This window comes from Saitoella complicata (genome assembly GCF_001661265.1).
Source record: "Saitoella complicata NRRL Y-17804 unplaced genomic scaffold SAICOscaffold_3, whole genome shotgun sequence".
Lineage (NCBI taxonomy): Eukaryota > Fungi > Ascomycota > Saitoellomycetes > Saitoellales > Saitoellaceae > Saitoella > Saitoella complicata.
In genome coordinates this window covers 1-15,434 of record NW_017566994.1, presented here as the reverse complement: position 1 = coordinate 15,434, position 15,434 = coordinate 1, and the positions used below count along the sequence as shown (strand labels likewise).

General features: G+C 53.9%; 7 protein-coding genes across 7 annotated transcripts; 1 reads left to right on the top strand and 6 right to left on the bottom strand.

Moving 5' to 3' along the window:
* Positions 1 to 24: 24 nt before the first annotated feature.
* On the bottom strand, positions 25 to 2,173 carry SAICODRAFT_181531 (peptidyl-prolyl cis-trans isomerase cyp15). Its single transcript, XM_019165910.1, has 4 exons — positions 2,050 to 2,173; positions 1,923 to 1,987; positions 1,563 to 1,865; positions 25 to 1,507 (listed from the first exon to the last, which is right to left on the bottom strand). The coding sequence occupies exons 2-4, from the start codon at positions 1,975 to 1,977 to the stop codon at positions 60 to 62; spliced, it is 1,806 nt and encodes a 601-aa protein (XP_019026311.1). The 5' UTR covers positions 1,978 to 1,987; positions 2,050 to 2,173; the 3' UTR covers positions 25 to 59.
* SAICODRAFT_63870 (putative MFS monosaccharide transporter) lies at positions 1,979 to 4,169 on the bottom strand (the record flags this gene model as incomplete). The annotated part of the gene is made up of 3 exons (XM_019170024.1): positions 2,658 to 4,169; positions 2,422 to 2,443; positions 1,979 to 1,987 (listed from the first exon to the last, which is right to left on the bottom strand). The coding sequence occupies exons 1-3, from the start codon at positions 4,103 to 4,105 to the stop codon at positions 1,979 to 1,981; spliced, it is 1,479 nt and encodes a 492-aa protein (XP_019026310.1). The 5' UTR covers positions 4,106 to 4,169.
* A 589-nt stretch (positions 4,170 to 4,758) lies between these two features.
* SAICODRAFT_88224 (putative phospho-2-dehydro-3-deoxyheptonate aldolase, tyrosine-inhibited) lies at positions 4,759 to 6,278 on the top strand. Its single transcript, XM_019171539.1, has 3 exons — positions 4,759 to 5,024; positions 5,089 to 5,332; positions 5,418 to 6,278. The coding sequence occupies exons 1-3, from the start codon at positions 4,825 to 4,827 to the stop codon at positions 6,138 to 6,140; spliced, it is 1,167 nt and encodes a 388-aa protein (XP_019026309.1). The 5' UTR covers positions 4,759 to 4,824; the 3' UTR covers positions 6,141 to 6,278.
* On the bottom strand, positions 6,257 to 7,394 carry SAICODRAFT_28892 (uncharacterized protein). Its single transcript, XM_019167264.1, has 2 exons — positions 7,085 to 7,394; positions 6,257 to 7,026 (listed from the first exon to the last, which is right to left on the bottom strand). Exons 1-2 carry the CDS (start codon positions 7,317 to 7,319, stop codon positions 6,578 to 6,580), a joined length of 684 nt encoding a protein of 227 aa, XP_019026308.1. The 5' UTR covers positions 7,320 to 7,394; the 3' UTR covers positions 6,257 to 6,577.
* Positions 7,395 to 7,580: 186 nt separating this feature from the next.
* SAICODRAFT_33252 (amino acid transporter) lies at positions 7,581 to 9,350 on the bottom strand (the record flags this gene model as incomplete). Its single annotated transcript, XM_019168277.1, has 2 exons — positions 7,581 to 8,438; positions 8,514 to 9,350. 2 exons carry the CDS (start codon positions 9,348 to 9,350, stop codon positions 7,581 to 7,583), a joined length of 1,695 nt encoding a protein of 564 aa, XP_019026307.1.
* Positions 9,351 to 10,678: 1,328 nt separating this feature from the next.
* Positions 10,679 to 12,598, bottom strand: SAICODRAFT_33251 (flavin-binding monooxygenase; the record flags this gene model as incomplete). The annotated part of the gene is made up of 2 exons (XM_019168276.1): positions 10,679 to 10,690; positions 10,871 to 12,598. 2 exons carry the CDS (start codon positions 12,596 to 12,598, stop codon positions 10,679 to 10,681), a joined length of 1,740 nt encoding a protein of 579 aa, XP_019026306.1.
* A 546-nt stretch (positions 12,599 to 13,144) lies between these two features.
* Positions 13,145 to 15,078, bottom strand: SAICODRAFT_33250 (catalase; the record flags this gene model as incomplete). Its single annotated transcript, XM_019168275.1, has 3 exons — positions 13,145 to 14,495; positions 14,557 to 14,732; positions 15,070 to 15,078. The coding sequence occupies 3 exons, from the start codon at positions 15,076 to 15,078 to the stop codon at positions 13,145 to 13,147; spliced, it is 1,536 nt and encodes a 511-aa protein (XP_019026305.1).
* Between the last annotated feature and the right edge of the window lie 356 nt (positions 15,079 to 15,434).

Here is a 15,434-nt window from a genome sequence, read left to right as displayed (position 1 = left end):
CATTTAGGAATGCCCATCAAAAGTCTATATCTTGGTAGCTATCTAATCAGAGACATGTCCTATTTGACAGTGATGTTCAAAATCTTCGGAGGTTCCTCAGGTTTATCATACTTATCCGTCCTCAAATTCTCAATTGCATTAACCACATCCACCCCCACAACCGCTCTTCCAAAAATCGTATGCTTGTCATCCAACCAAGGCGTCTTGGCCGTCGTGATGAAGAATTGCGAGCCATTCGTGTTCGGGCCGGCGTTCGCCATACTCACGGTGAATGGTCTATCGTGCTTGAGATCAGGGGAAAATTCATCCTCGAACTCGCGGCCCCAGATGGAGGCTCCGCCTGTGCCGTCGCCGAGGGGGTCTCCGCATTGGATCATGAATTTCTTGATGATGCGGTGGAAGATGGTGTTGTCGTAATACCCGTTCCTCGCGTGCGTGATGAAGTTCTCGACGGCTTTTGGTGCAGCCTCCGGAAAGAGTCGGATTTGGATGTCGCCGAGGGTGGTGTGCAATGTCGCTACTGTACCCTTCACAGTGCTGGTCTCCGTTCCCGTCGATACGGACAAATCTTCCCGCGTCGGTTTCTCGTTAAACACGTCACGGTCTCCGCTGCTTTCCTCATCCTGCGTAAACATATAAAACCGTCCCTTCTTGAACCCCGTACAAAACAGCGTCGGATCCCGCTCGCTCTTCTCCGCGAGCAGAGGATTATCGGAAGCTGCCATCGCGAGGGTGACGGTTCCCTTCTTCTGCGGAGCGCCTTGGTAAAGCGAGAGATTCGTAAAGCGGATTGGTTCGTCTTTACCCAGGAGTCGGACGCAGCGGTTGGTGTAGGTGTTGACGACTTTGATACCCAGAATACTCCCATACGCGATAAAATGGCCCGATTCGTCCCAAACGACATTTAACCCTGACGAGATCTCCGGCGATCTTTCGATCTCCTTCTCGACCGCCACCCTCCGTCCAAACTCCGTGTCTTCGTGCTTGTATAGTGCGGTTCCAGCTTGCTGCATCTCCGTCGCCGCTTGTAGTGATTCGTCGTACTTTTTGACCATCTTGCCGGTCTTGAAGTCGAAGACGCGGACTTGTCGGTCGGGGAGGGAGATAGTCGCGAAGTGTGTGCCGTCGGGGGAAAATGTGATACACGTCGGCACACTCTTGGCTTTCTTGAACTCATACAGATCCGTTGATGATTTAAGCTCAAACACCGATCCATCCGCAGGTTTCGACCAAGCGCCTTGTGGCCTCCAGTATTCGATCATCCCGCCGATATCTGAGCTCACGACACAGTCATGAACGTAATTGTACGAGATGACATTGACGGATTTCTTGTGGAGGGATGAGAGTGTGTGTAGTGGTGTTCCTGGTTCGTCGCTTCGAGGGTCGTAGATGTGAATGGCGGACGAGTCGGCGTCTGACACGGCAAGGAGGGCTTGTGCTTGACCACGAGCATGAACCCAAGACAGCGCGCGTGCTTTGTATGGTAGTTGTAGGATACCGATCATGTCTGACAAATGCTCGTTAGCTAGTATCCTTCATGATTCTGCTCCTGCGCGCCTTACCAAAGTTGATGACATCAAAGATCTTCAAACTCCCGTTCGCACCACAACTAGCGAAGAGCTCTCCTCCAGCAGACACACCCACAGCGACGACAGCATCAACATGCGCCCGATATTGCTTCACGAACTCGGTCCCAACAGCCTGCTTCTTCCAAAACTTGACATAACCATCGACGGAAGTCGTGATGACAAAATTGTAGTACGGGGTAAGCGTAACGAACGAGAGAGTATCGCGGTGCATGAAGGATTTGGTATATTTGTCTGAGGATGGGAGGTTGGAGAGGTAAATGCGCTCGTGGGGAAGAACTGTTCACCACAGCTCGGTTAGCAAGCTAAAACAGCGTTAAGCAACGCAGCGCATACCCTTCCGTTTCTTCTTTGGCACAGCCTCGTTTGCCATCAGTGGCATAGGTCCCATATCATCGTCGCTGTCTGCAAGTGGATTGATCAGCATATGCAACGGTTAAGGAAACACGTCGTGGTTGCGCACCTTCATCCTCGATTGTCTGTGCTCCATTCGCCGGCTTCTCCTCCTCCTCATATGGTCGCTTGCGCGACACGGTCTCTGGCGAATCGGCGTTGATCGAGCTCATCTTCACGTACAATTCGTCGGCCATAACCCGTCGTCTCATCTCGAGGACCCCACCGTCGCGTATGAACTGCGCCCAGTGTGGCGCATGGATATGAGCGGGATGATATACTGTATAAAGTCTACTGAATCTCTCCGCTATCGTACACTCCAAATCATTCGCTGAGTAGAGATTATTGCCATTCCCAGACAGAATCCACATTCCCAACGCCAATAACGCAATCATTCACCTCCCCATAACTTACACCATCGTATCACCACTCCCCTCCCTACTCCTCCACGCTCCAGGATTGTGCTGATCATCTCCCCTCAACGCCCTATCCAACGTACTCTGCGGGCCATGATCATCACTCAACCTCCTCCCTCCCACATTCCTCGGCGTATCATCATAATACCCAGCGCCCTCTCCATTCATACCGCCAGCGTGCTCCAAATGATCAGAATCCGTAACAACCTTCTCCTCGCCCGTAAACACCGCACGATCAGAAGGTCCAGAACGCGGCCGCCACGTCGACGAAGTCCACGGCTTAACCTCCGGATCACAATACATCTCATCAACCTGCTCGAGCGTCAACCCCTTGGTCTCATACAAAAAGAAATAAACAACCGGTATCGCCGCAAAACAACACGCCGCAAACACGAATCCATACCGAAACCCAATACTCCCAATAATGAATGGCGTGAAAAATGAAATGAGGAAGTTCCAGGTCCAGTTTGAGGCTGTGGCGAGTGCGATTGATTTCGCACGGATTCGGGATGGGAACATCTCGGCTACGACGACCCATGCCATACACCCCCACGTCGACGCGAACGCGAGGATGAAGAGGCAGGCGAAAACGATCATCGCGGCACCGGCTTGAGAGTTCTGGGTGCCGTCAGCGTTATCGAGTGCGTAATACCCCACGAACGCAAAAACGAGGAAACACATAAACATCCACGCCGCACCCATCATCAACGGCTTCCGCCTCCCAAACCGTTCAACCAGATACAGTCCCAAAAACGTACACCCGAAGTTCACGGCACCCAGAATAATTGACGTAACGAACGGATTCTGCACACCGGTCGCGGAGAAGATGGAGGTACCGTAATAGAAGAAGAAGTTTGCGCCGGTGAGTTGTTGGAGTGCTTGGATTCCCATGCCGAGGAAGGTGCGGTATGCGGCTTTTGGGCCCTTGAAGCATGATAACCAGTTTTGTGGGCCGAAAGCGCGTTCGGCTTCGATTTTGAGTTCGATTTCTTTGATGTCGACGTTGACTGTTGGATCATCGATCGGACACTTACGGAGCCGGGCGAGTGTTCGACGACACCGCTCTTCTTCTCCATTGTTAAGGAGGAATCGAGGTGATTCGGGGAGGAAGAACATCCCGATACCGAGGATGAGAGCCCAGAGGAACCCGATACCGATCGTGACGCGCCATTGTGCGGTGGAGGTGTTGGAGGCGTGGGAGGTGCCGTAGTTGATAAGATACGCGGTGAAGATTCCGAATGTGATGAAGAGTTGGTATGTCGAAACCAGCGTTCCACGGATACTCTTCGGTGCGGCCTCAGATTGATAAATGGGTACGAGTGTGCTCAGCATACCCACCCCCAACCCAGCGATGTAGCGACCAATCATGACTTGGTACCACGCCCACACAGCAGAAACCTGTACAATCGTACCGACAATAAAAAACAAGCAACCAATCTGGAGTCCAGGCTTGCGACCGAGTCGATCACCGACCGGAGCACCGAGGAGACACCCACATAACGTCCCGATCGATAAAAGCGCGACGATTAATCCCTCTCGAACGTTGGAGAAGGCGTAGGTGCCGTCTGGTTGTAGTTGTCCGAAACGACGCTGGAAATCGGGCATTTGGGTGAGACCGGAGATCTCACCGGTATCGTAACCGAAGATGAAGCCCCCCATGGAGGCGAAGACGCAGAGGAAGATGACGAGGCCGGATATTTTCTCGGCCATTTTGTTGTTGTAGTACCTTACTGGTAGGTGGTGATGGCCGTTCGCGGAGGAGAGGGTACTTCGGTCTAGCTTCCGTCTGGGGAACGGATCTGGTGTTCTTAAAGGAAAAGATCAGGAGAGAAAAGATCAGGAGATGTCATCATTCCGATCGAGCAAAAAGTTCTTTCGTTGCCGGATCTGGAAGGCGTGCCGCGCGTGACGTACCTCATCTCGGCTCAGTTCACCAGGCGCCGGTAGCCGAGCGGAGGAAAGTTGTTCCCTCACGATGAAAGATGGAAGATATATCTAGTGAGTCAAACAATTATTGAGGTAATCAATGACGGAAGCATAGGATCAGAGGGAGAGTAAATGGAGGGGGTGGAATGGGACGGACGCGGACGAAGGGTATGGCTGCGGGAGCGTACGGCACGGCGGCGTCGACCGCGTGAGAGCCGGCGAACACGAACAGTCATTGATATCGATGAAGGAGAAGAGGATGAGAATTAGCAAATAAAACGGATGCGTTTTTGAGGTGTGTAAACGTCTGTGAACTTCTCGATGTTGTTTGGGATTCTTAGTGATATCTATACCGTACGAGATCACGGGCACCCGGCGGTCATCTCAGTGGAGCCCCGCCAAGAAGGCATCGTTGACTCATTGGCTTAACCTCATCCCATATATATTTCCCTCGACATCCCTGACCAACAGCGTAGTAGATCACACAGATCAACAACGGCACCATGCCAGACAACCTCCACAACCACGACCCCATGTTCCCAACCCACGAAGGCCGCTCCGACGACCGCCGCATCAGAGGCTACGACCCCGTCGTTCCACCCGGCCTGATCCAAGCTGAACTTCCTCTCTCTGAAGAGGGGGAACGCAAGATTTTGGGGTATAGGCAGGCGGCGGAGAGGATTTTGGGGTTGGAGGATGATAGGTATGTCGTCCCCACGTACGGGAGGGTCGGGACGGAGACAATGACTGATGGGTGCGGGATATAGGTTGTTGGTTATCGTTGGACCGTGTTCATTGCATGATCCCAAATCAGCAATCGAATACGCCGAACGCCTCGTCAAAATCCGTGAAGAGCTGAAGGAGGATTTGGAGATCGTCATGAGGTGTTACCTCGAGAAACCGCGTACGACGGTCGGTTGGAAAGGGTTAATCAACGACCCTGATATCGATGGGTCATTCAAGATCAACAAAGGGTTAAGGGTGTCGCGTGGGTTGTATTTGCAAATAACTGTACGTCGCCCCTCTCTCCCCCCTCACTTTCCACTCCCGGTGCGGCCACCAGCATCCCAGCGGTCACTAACCTTCCCGCGCACAGTCCATCGGCCTCCCCATAGCCTCCGAAATGCTCGACACAATCTCCCCCCAATACCTCGCAGACCTCGTCTCCTGGGGCGCAATCGGCGCCCGCACAACCGAATCCCAACTCCACCGCGAACTAACCTCCGGCCTCTCCTTCCCCGTTGGCTTCAAGAATGCGACGGATGGGAGTGTGGGGATTGCGGTTGATGCGATTATGGCGGCGGGTGGGAAGCATCGGTTTTTGAGTGTGACGAAACAGGGGGTTGTTGCTATTGTCTGGACGGAGGGGAACGAGTCTACACACGTCATCTTACGTGGTGGACGTGGCGGAACAAACTATGGGGAGGAGGACGTGAGGGGGGTGAAGGAGCAGCTGAGGAAGGCGGGGTTGAGGGAGACGATCATGATCGACTGCTCCCACGGTAACTCCCTCAAGAAGCCTGCCAACCAACCTGCCGTCGCATCCTCAATCGCCACGCAACTCGCATCAGGCGAACGAGCAATCACCGGCGTTATGGTCGAATCGCACCTCGTGAGCGGAAGACAAGATGTTCCTGAACCAAATATCGAAAAAGGAGAGAGGGTTGGAGATGGCAAGGTGTTGGAGAGGATTAGGTATGGGCAGAGTATCACGGATGGATGTTTGGGATGGGAGGAGACGGTTGAGTCACTAAGGGAACTGGCGGAGGGGGTTAGGAGGAGGAGGGCGTGTTTGGGGGGGATTCAGAATGGGGCGTAGATGGGCGTGATGGGATTGTATCGGGTGATTGTGCTGGGATTAAGTTGGAAGCGGGACGAGGAATGGGGAACGGGCTAGGGAATGGTTCTATGAAGGAGAAAAAAAAGCCGTTAGGGTGGTGTGTTATTATGGGATTATTAATGAAGAGTAACAAGTACTGTCGTTGAAGCTAAGCTAAGGAAAATAGAGCGCCTGCGCCGTGCTAAACCGTACCCGTATCGTACCGTACCGTACAGAAGAATCTTCATTCTGTCCTGCAGATCATCCCAGTCCCAGGCTCTCAAGCACACTGCCTTTCTTGTCATATCGTCCCTCCGTTCCATGACCGTTGGCACGCGGCACTACCGCAACGATTCGCCATCATGCCGTCATCTGTCATGCTCCTCTCCCTCGCACCTTCAATCTCAAATCCACCCTACCCTAACTCCACCTCGCCATCAAAATTCATCCTCGGCACACCCCTCCACCTCCCCTCCCTCACCCCTCCGCCGTTCATACTTCTCCCACTCAAACACCAACCAACTAAACTTCAACCCACGCAAACTCGGTTGTTGCATGATACTCCCCCATCCTTCGCCGTGCGCTTTGAGGTCGATAAGGATGCCTTGTTGGTCTTTTGAGAGGCGGCGGGTTATGGGGGGTTTTGGGGAGGTTGGCGGAGACGGAGGACGGGAGATGGATGGGGTGTGTGTGGAGGGGAGGCCAAGGGTAGGGAGGGGGATGTGTGAGTTGAGGGGATGAAGGGAGGGGTTGTGATGGGGGGGTGATTGGGGTGGGGTTTGGGTGGGTGTGTGGATCCCGGACCTGGCTGCGCGGAAGGGGAGGTTGGTGCGGGTACGAGTGCGAGTGTTGATGGTGAGGTGCTCGTCGTCGGTAGAGAAGCCGTCTGTCTCAAAGCTGATCAGTAACATGTCCCCAGCTTCCTCAATATGACATGCACATACCGTCCTCAATCGCACCACTCCCCGCCCATCGCAACCGCGATCTCAACCTCCCCCTCCCTCTCCGCCCACACTCCTCATTCAACACATTAACACTACGCGGCGCGTGATAGAAATGATGTGAATGCTGCAAAGCGTGCGGTGGGTGTGGATGCAACAGATCGAGTTGGTGTTTGGCTTCTTCTTGGAGGAGGGTGGGGAGGGAGGAGCAGGAGTAGGCTTGTCGTATCATAGACATCGTACCGTAACGGTGATCAGCTCAGGTCGGTGAAGGATCAATGATGAGTTCGGGATGGAGGTGGGGATGGGTGCTGCAGCCGCCGTCACTAGTGTGAAGGTTATTTGGGGGGTGCAGTTGGATGGGAGTTTGATAGCGGAGACAGAGAACAATTGATGATATGGTAAGGTAGGTATATTTGAAATTAGACCTGAGGTATTCATGCCATAGCTATCATACACACACCATAATCCAGTAATACAGTAATCACGGAGCTCAAGATCACACCTTCTGCACCTCCTCCATCTCCCCCGGCCTCAAAACCTCCTGCCCCTCAATCGCCTCCAACCTATCCAGCATCATATGCTCAACATTCACCTTGGGCCCCTTAAACCACTTCCTCGCACTCACCGCCCACCACACCACCACAAAAGCCATGGGTGCGCCATACACCAATACCGTCCAATTCATCAGCGACGGACTCAGATTTCGGCCCGTGACGCTGGGAAGACAGAGGATTGGTACCATGAGTGCGACGAAGGCACACGCGATACTCCCGATGTAGATGGAGAAACGGCCGAGGTTCCAGGGGCCAGGACGGAATCTGTCGCCGACGAAAAAGACACGGATGAAGATCGGGATCGTGAATGCGACGAACGCAGCAATGGCCCCGATACTGAACAATGCGCCAATGGTGATCGTCCCGCCGAAGATAAGGAGGACGAGACAAATCCCAATTGTGCAATTATACCATACGGCGTTGACCGGGGTCTTGGTGTGTTTATTCACCCGGGACCAGTATTCGGAGAATGGGAAACACCCATCCCTCGCATATGCAAACGTCACCCTCGACGCAGCGACCATACACCCCTGCCCCATCGCGAACCCAGCGATGATGGTGAGAGACAGTATAGCCATGACGGTTTGTTGCGGGAGACATTGTATGAGATACGCCGCGAATGGTTGACCCAAGTCGGAGGAGAGAACGGCTGGGATGTCGACGACGGTGTATGCGACGACGAGTTGGAGGACCCAGCCGAATGTTCCACCGATTGCGGAGGTGAGGAAGATTGCGCGGGGGGAGGCGATGGAGGCGTTGGAGCATTCTTCGGAGAGGTGGAAGGGGGCGTCGTACCCGGACTGTGGGGGGAGGTAGGTTAGCATGTGGGGTCTGGGGAGGAGCAGGGAGGGAGGGAGGGAAGAAGTTTGACATACCATGGTCCAGATGACTGAGACGAACGACATCAATACGCCGACACCGGCGGGGAATTCGGTTCCCGGATAGATCGTGCCCCAGACCTCCGAGGAAGGTGTGAATCTCGGCAATCCCTGACTCACTCTATTCGTCCCTGCAGGTATGAGGATGATGACAATCACGAGGGCGATCATATTAAACGTACTCCCAGTGCTATTAACCTGCGCAATCCTCTTCGTCGGCAACGACGCCATAGTGGCGTGTACGAGCATCAACAAAACCGTAACGAAAAAGACCTGATAGTTCTGTGGGACATACTCCGGATTCTGGATGCTTGCAGCAGCGAGGATCATTGCGGCTGTACCGTAGTTGACGGAGGGTGCGCCGGTGACTTGGGACATCCAATTCGACCACCCGGTGAGCCACGCAGCCAGGGGTCCCCACCCAGGTGGAGCGAGGACTGCGGAAGCGTAGTACAACCCACCACTCGTGGGCATGGACGAACAGATCTCCGCCATGCTTGCAGCGACAGATTGTATCCCCACCATAGCGATCAACCATCCCCATGTCATCCCCGCCGTACCCGCATACCCCATCCCATAATACAGCGTCGACGCGAAACTGGGCAAAAGACCCAAAACAGCGAAGGATACGGAGAAAGTCGTCCATAATGTGAATTCGCGCTTGAACTCGGGTTTGTACCCGAGTGAGGCGAGGACTTCGTCGTCGGAGGTCCAAGAGGCGGAGGAGGGGGCGAGGGGGATGTCGTTGGGTTTGAGAATGGAGGTTACGGGTTCGTTGAAGATATCCTTTTGGCCGGTTGTTGTTTGTATGATGGGGGGTTTGTGTTCGTCCATGGCGATCTATGGTGATGCTGCGACGCCGACGGGGGTGAGAGACGTTGAAGGGGAGCTCAAGGAGACTGGAAGAGGTTCTTGGGTGTATCTGAAGATTGCCTATAGGACGGGATGATAGATAAGAGAGGGCCTACGGCGAAACTCTAGTTGAGCCCTCCACCCAGCTGCTGTCATGAATCCCATTCTCATGTAATCCGTACTCCGCACCTCATGAACAGCTCGAAAAGATTGCCGACGTGCCCCGCTCTGCTATCGTCATATCCACAATTTCAGAATGCGCCTTATCAGCTGTAACGATCAGCCGGCCGTGGGGGTGGAGCAGGTTGACGGGATCCGACGAAGCTGAAGATTGTGCCTGTAACGTAGATCGCCGGCGTGGGAATACTCATACAAGCGTGGGAACACCAGTCCTACAAAACCGAACAACTTCTACATGCGACGAATACCTAGCATATACTCTGGAAAAAATTAGGCTCCATCCACGAACCTTTCCTCGTAAGCCTAAGATCACAATTCAACGATGAACACCCCAAGCTCCAAACCCACTGACTCCCAATCAATATCATACACACACAGACACAGAACCCATCCAACTCGCCCAAGGTCACCCCTTCCACCATCGCCCCCCTACCCGCAAAACTAACCCTAAGCAGCTACAAAAGAATAGGGGTAAGGGTTACGGTACACTGTGATCATAAGCGCGACTTCGTCACACACACTCAATTCTTTCCCACGCCTTGCCCATATCTGCACGTGAGCTTGATTTCCGCTGTAACTAACGGTCTTAACCCGAGCTACGATTCCTCGCATCTTGGACCGCTGGAGGTGAGAGAGTTGGGTCAACTATCCCTAGCCGGTACCCAATCTGTACAAATACTGCTATCCATGACCTGGCAAAGACGTCTTTAACAATGAAAAGACAATACAGATCATGAACGTCGACGCTCGAGGTACTGAAATCATCGTCAGATCATAACCATCTCTGTCTTGCATCTGCAAGTCTTTTAGTTTGTTCAAACAGTACTTCAGCTCCGACATGTACACCCATCCATATCACATCAACTTGCCGCCGACGCCGCGATGCCGGGCAGGAAGTCCTCGCATGCGAGTATGATGTTAGCTATTATTATATATCTTGAGGTGTCAAAGAATGGGGTTCATGTACGGTGAACGACGATTTGGTTCCGCGGCTGTGACCTCAATCATCTTCTCGTTATGGGTGTTCTCGAAATAAGTGTTATATGCGACGAACTTGCAAGATTCATGAACGATCATTCAATATATTGTAATTCATACACCACAACGTCCCATCAACCGCACATCGCCACCTACGCCTCCACCTTCACCCACTCCCCGTGTCTCACCGGTCCCTTGCCCTTCTCGAAATGCTCCACATGCGGAACCCCAAACCCATTCAACTTGATCTCATCATGCTCTTCCTCATCCCCACCATTGCCGCCACCTAAAATCCTGTGTCGTTCCTTCATCTCCCGCTTCGCCTCCTCGCTCTCCATCCACACCGGATCAACGGGTGGGTAGTTGATGGAATCGAGATACCACGCCGTATCGCCTTCGAGTCGTTCAGCGTGCGTCCAGCCATCACCGAGCCAATCCGCCCATTTATGCGGAACATCCCTACCTTCAACGGGACGATATTCGTAATCGTAATCTTCCCATCGTGGATGCTCGAGGGATTTGACCGCGTGTAAACAACTTCCCGGCCATAACGCAACAACCCTCCCTTCCTCCCTTCCCGCTTTGTACCATGTTCGGCATTTCTCGCCATAGACGGTGGTACGGAAATACTCGTCCACGAACGCACTCCAACCCGCCGCGGCGGAGGGTTTGACAACCATCGACGAAACCCGCTCACGTTGCATCTTCTTGATGCATTCGATAATGTAGTCACCCTGCCTCTCAAGCACGATCGTCAAACTTCCGCTACCAACGGCGGAGTTGGGACCGAGATAAGACCAGTAGTTCGGGATGTTGTCGATGGCGACGGAGAGGTATGCGTTTGCGTGGTTTTCCGGCTCTGACCAGCGATCTTGAAGATTTTGGGTGTCGGAGCCGATGAAGGGGAAGCGGGGTTTGAAGGAGGTGTCGAATCCTGTTGCGCAGATCAGGACGTCGAAGGTCCTCTCGACGCCGTCTGTGGTTAAGATGCCGTGCGAGGTTATTTTCTCGATTTCGTCAGTGACGAAGGAGACGCTGGGCGATGCGAGGGCTTCGAGGTATCCGGGTCCGGGTGTGAGACGGCGACAAGCGACGGCGAATTCGGGAAGGAGCTTATCCGCAATCTCCGGTTTCGCGGCGAGTTTGTTTCGCATGTGTTTCTTGAACAAGGCTCTTGCCTCCATTTGCATCGCAGAGTTGGAGAACGTGACTGCATGCGCCAAGTTCAACTCCCTCTCGAGGTCTTTGCGGAAAGCATGGTAGTATTCGGGGTCTCTGATGAACTTCTCCCTCTCCTCCTCCATGAATTCGTAGTTTTGACCAGTTGGATTACGGCGTACAGCTTCGTCCCCGGCGAACGGGAGTGAGATCCATGTCTTTCCTCGAACGAAGGTGGAGAGCTCTACGCCTGGGAGGGAGGAGAGCGCGGGCACGATTTGGATCGCGGATGAGCCGGAGCCGATTACTGCGATGCGTTTGTGCGAGAAATCGTAGGATTCGTCCCAGAGTGCGGAATGGAGCAGCTTGCCAGCGAAGGAGTCAAGACCGGGGATTGTGGGCCATTTCCAGTTGTTGAGGGAGCCGGTTGCGCCGATGAGGATGTCGCACTCTTCTTCCGTCTTTTCGCCACTTTGGAGGTTTTCCGTACCGACGACCCATTTCGATTTCTCGCTGTTCCAGACAGCAGACGTAACAATCGTGTTGAACCGACAATACTTGTACACCCCATACTTCCTCGCCATCCTCCGATAATATTCCCCGATCTCCTGCGCAGGTGCATAAAACTTACTCCACCCCACATTCGGCTCGAATGTCATTTGATAGGAGTGAGCGGGGATATCGCATTGGCAACCGGCGTAACGATTTTCGTGCCAGGTTCCGCCGACGTCGGAGTTCTTTTCGAGGAGGGTGAGGGAGATGTTGGAGAGGTGTTGGGGGAAGCGGATGGCGGTGATGATGCCGCTGATGCCGGCGCCGATACAGATGATTCGGAGGGGGGCGGGAGGGGCGTCGATGCTGGTCGGGCGGAGGAGGGGGTTGGAGGGAGGTTGACGGGATTGAGGAGGATTCATATTGTTCATGTTGCTAGAGGGATCTGCTGACAGCGCCATGTAGAGCGTAGGCGGTATTGCAAAGCTTGTTCGGTTGTCGATAAGTCTCGGCCGAACAACTTAGGAATTGGATGCAGAGGCAAAGACGTAGCCCCATCCCCTTCCTTATACGACCGATCCCCAATCTCACCGCTTGTCACGCGAGCTTAAGTTCGGTAACAACTGCCGCCGACAAGACAGATGCACGTCCCCACTTTCATCTCGGCCAAGTCTCGCATCGACGAGACAAGTAGCACGAAGGATCAAGTTGTATTGGCGGCCATGGTGTGCGGGGTTTCTGTTTTGTGCGGGGACCAACGTCGACGGCATGCAGCTTCGGCAGTTGGCAAACGAAGTTGTGTGAACCCGTATGGGATAATTTAAAGGCTGAGATCAAGTTTCCTTAGGATTTGAACATGTCAGTCACAGACGTAGCACGTCGGTACTCTGGAAATTTACACACTTCGAACTCATACCCATCTAACGCCCCAAACATCCCACCTCCGCAGTCCTCCCACAGTCCACCTCCTACCTGCGATTCCTATCCAAGACAGTCTGACTAGGCGGCGCCTTCCTATGATCCACATTCTCACCCAACATCTCCAACGCCTCCCCAAGTCTCCTCCCAATCTCCCCATCAACCTTCGCAAACATCTCCACCGTCCCCTTCTGCACCTCCGGCAACGCCTTATTAACATGTCCCGCCAAATTCCTTACAAAGACCTCATCTTCGCCATTCTTCTTAAACAGGGCCCAGAGCGCGCGGGGTTGTTCCCAATCGATGGGTTCGACGTCGGAGGAGTAGGATTGGACCCGCCCGACCCATTCGGAGTGCGCGACGTCGGCGGGACCGCAGCGGATCGTGCGGAAGGAGGAACGGACGTAGTCGGGGTCCGCGCCGTAGTTGCCGTCGAGGCGCATAGGGCCGTCGCGCTGGTAGGGGGAGTAAACGTTTTTGGCGGCGTTGCAGGGGAGTTGTTGGTAGTTTGGTCCGACCCTGTAACGGGCTGCGTCTGGGTATGAGAACATACGTGCATGCAACATCAAGTCCGCCGAGGGTGCGATTCCGGGAATGAGCGTGGAGGGGGAGAACGCGGCTTGCTCGATTTCGGCAAAGTAGTTGTCTGCGTTGCGATTGAGGGTGAGGATTCCGACTTCTTGGAGGGGGTATTCGGAGTGGGGCCAGACTTTTGTGATGTCGAAGATGTTATAGCGGAAGGTTTCGGCTTCTTTGGGGGTCATGACTTGGAGCATCATCTTCCACTGAGGAAAGTCACCGCGCTCGATGGAGTTGTACATGTCCTTGATGTGGTAATCCGGTTCGGTGCCCGCGAGTTTGACGGCCTCCTCTTCGGTCAGGTTCTTGATACCGTCGACGGGCTTGAAGTGGATTTTGACGTATCTGAACGATCCGTCCTCGGGCTTGCCGAACTTGAAAGTGTGGTTGCCAAAGGCGTTTACGTTGCGAAGGGACTTGGGCACACCGCGCGGTCCGAAGAGTTGCATTAAACAATGAACACCCTCCTGATTATGGTTGTGGAAATCCCAAAACATGCTGGCATCCGCAACGCCGCTCTGGGGGTGTCGCTTATGGGAGCGGTTAAGCGAGGGGAATTTTGCCGGGTCGCGGATGAAGAAAACAGGGAGGTCATTACCGACGATGTCGTAGTTGCCTTCCTCGGTCTTGAACTTGACGGCGAAACCGCGGATGTCGCGGAGGGTATCGGAGGACCCGCGTTCGCCGGCAACGGTGGAGATACGAGCGAGGACCTCGGTCTTCTTGCCGACGCTGCTGAAGATGGCGGCGGAGCACCAGTCTGTGATGTCCTTTGTGCACTCGAATTCACCCCATGCGCCGGCAGCCTTTGCGTGGACGACACTATGACATAGGTTAGCATTCATTCAATGGCCATAGGCTGAATAATTAGGTTTAATCTCACCGTTCGGGGATTCGCTCTCGGGGAAAGTGTGCGAGCGCCTCGATCAACTGCGTGTCTGCGAGGAGTGCGAGGCCACCACCCTTGACCTTCCCGGCATCGCCGAGGAGGACCATCGAGGCGGTCGGGTCTTGCACTGGTCGCCCCTCCGCGAGGGTGTACACAGGCGGATCATTGTTCTGGGTAATCAGCGTCAGTCAACGTCCGTCCCAGTTCATGGAAGGTTCATGCACTCACGTCAACTCCAGTTCCAGTCATGATGATATTTCGTTGTGAATCAGAGCCAACAATCCCGGGAAGGAGAGAGCGACTTATCAAACTCCGTCGCTCTCGTCATGATGTCACCATGACCGTGATACCCATACTTTCCGCTTTGCCGTGCCGAATTTGCCGATGACAGCTCGGCAGCGGTGTGGCTGGGCTGACCGCTGCGCCACGCTTGGGACTCTGTGGGAATCCATGTTGATGACACATCTGCGAGGAATGACTCTCCAACATGTTCCCTTGGTATCGCACCCTTGACATGGATTCGTCGTTTCAGCCCACATCCTACGGCTACCAAAAAAACCCATCCTATTACTAGTACATGGAGGTATTATGGCATAATACCTCTGTTTTGGGCAAGACTAGACCATAAGCGGTAGGGATCGCCGGGTCTGGGGAGGGGCCATGGTATCAAGAGGTGCCATGGTATAAGGGTAATCTGACCAGGACTGGTGAGACTTTACCCGGGTGAGTTTCTTTCGCAAACAGAATTTCACGGTCGATCATTTGTGCTACAACAATGTAGTGCGAGGCCCCCGGGGGACTAGTAGGAAAGGGAGCAGCGTAAGGGTAGCAATGTGGGGGGTGGTTGATCCATCCTAAATGTTGCGCACGAC

What these genes read in the sequence shown, in the direction of transcription:
- SAICODRAFT_181531 (XM_019165910.1), bottom strand. Translation starts at nt 1,977, where the DNA reads ATGGGACCTATGCCACTGATGGCAAACGAGGCTGTGCCAAAGAAGAAA. An exon ending in GCCAAAGAAGAAACGGAAGG is followed by an intron (nt 1,866 to 1,922) that starts GTATGCGCTGCG and finishes TGTGGTGAACAG; the next exon opens with TTCTTCCCCACGAGCGCATT. An exon ending in CTTTGATGTCATCAACTTTG is followed by an intron (nt 1,508 to 1,562) that starts GTAAGGCGCGCA and finishes AGCATTTGTCAG; the next exon opens with ACATGATCGGTATCCTACAA.
- SAICODRAFT_88224 (XM_019171539.1), top strand. Translation starts at nt 4,825, where the DNA reads ATGCCAGACAACCTCCACAACCACGACCCCATGTTCCCAACCCACGAA. An exon ending in TTGGGGTTGGAGGATGATAG is followed by an intron (nt 5,025 to 5,088) that starts GTATGTCGTCCC and finishes TGCGGGATATAG; the next exon opens with GTTGTTGGTTATCGTTGGAC. An exon ending in GGTTGTATTTGCAAATAACT is followed by an intron (nt 5,333 to 5,417) that starts GTACGTCGCCCC and finishes TCCCGCGCACAG; the next exon opens with TCCATCGGCCTCCCCATAGC.
- SAICODRAFT_28892 (XM_019167264.1), bottom strand. Translation starts at nt 7,319, where the DNA reads ATGTCTATGATACGACAAGCCTACTCCTGCTCCTCCCTCCCCACCCTC. An exon ending in GAGTGGTGCGATTGAGGACG is followed by an intron (nt 7,027 to 7,084) that starts GTATGTGCATGT and finishes GCTTTGAGACAG; the next exon opens with ACGGCTTCTCTACCGACGAC.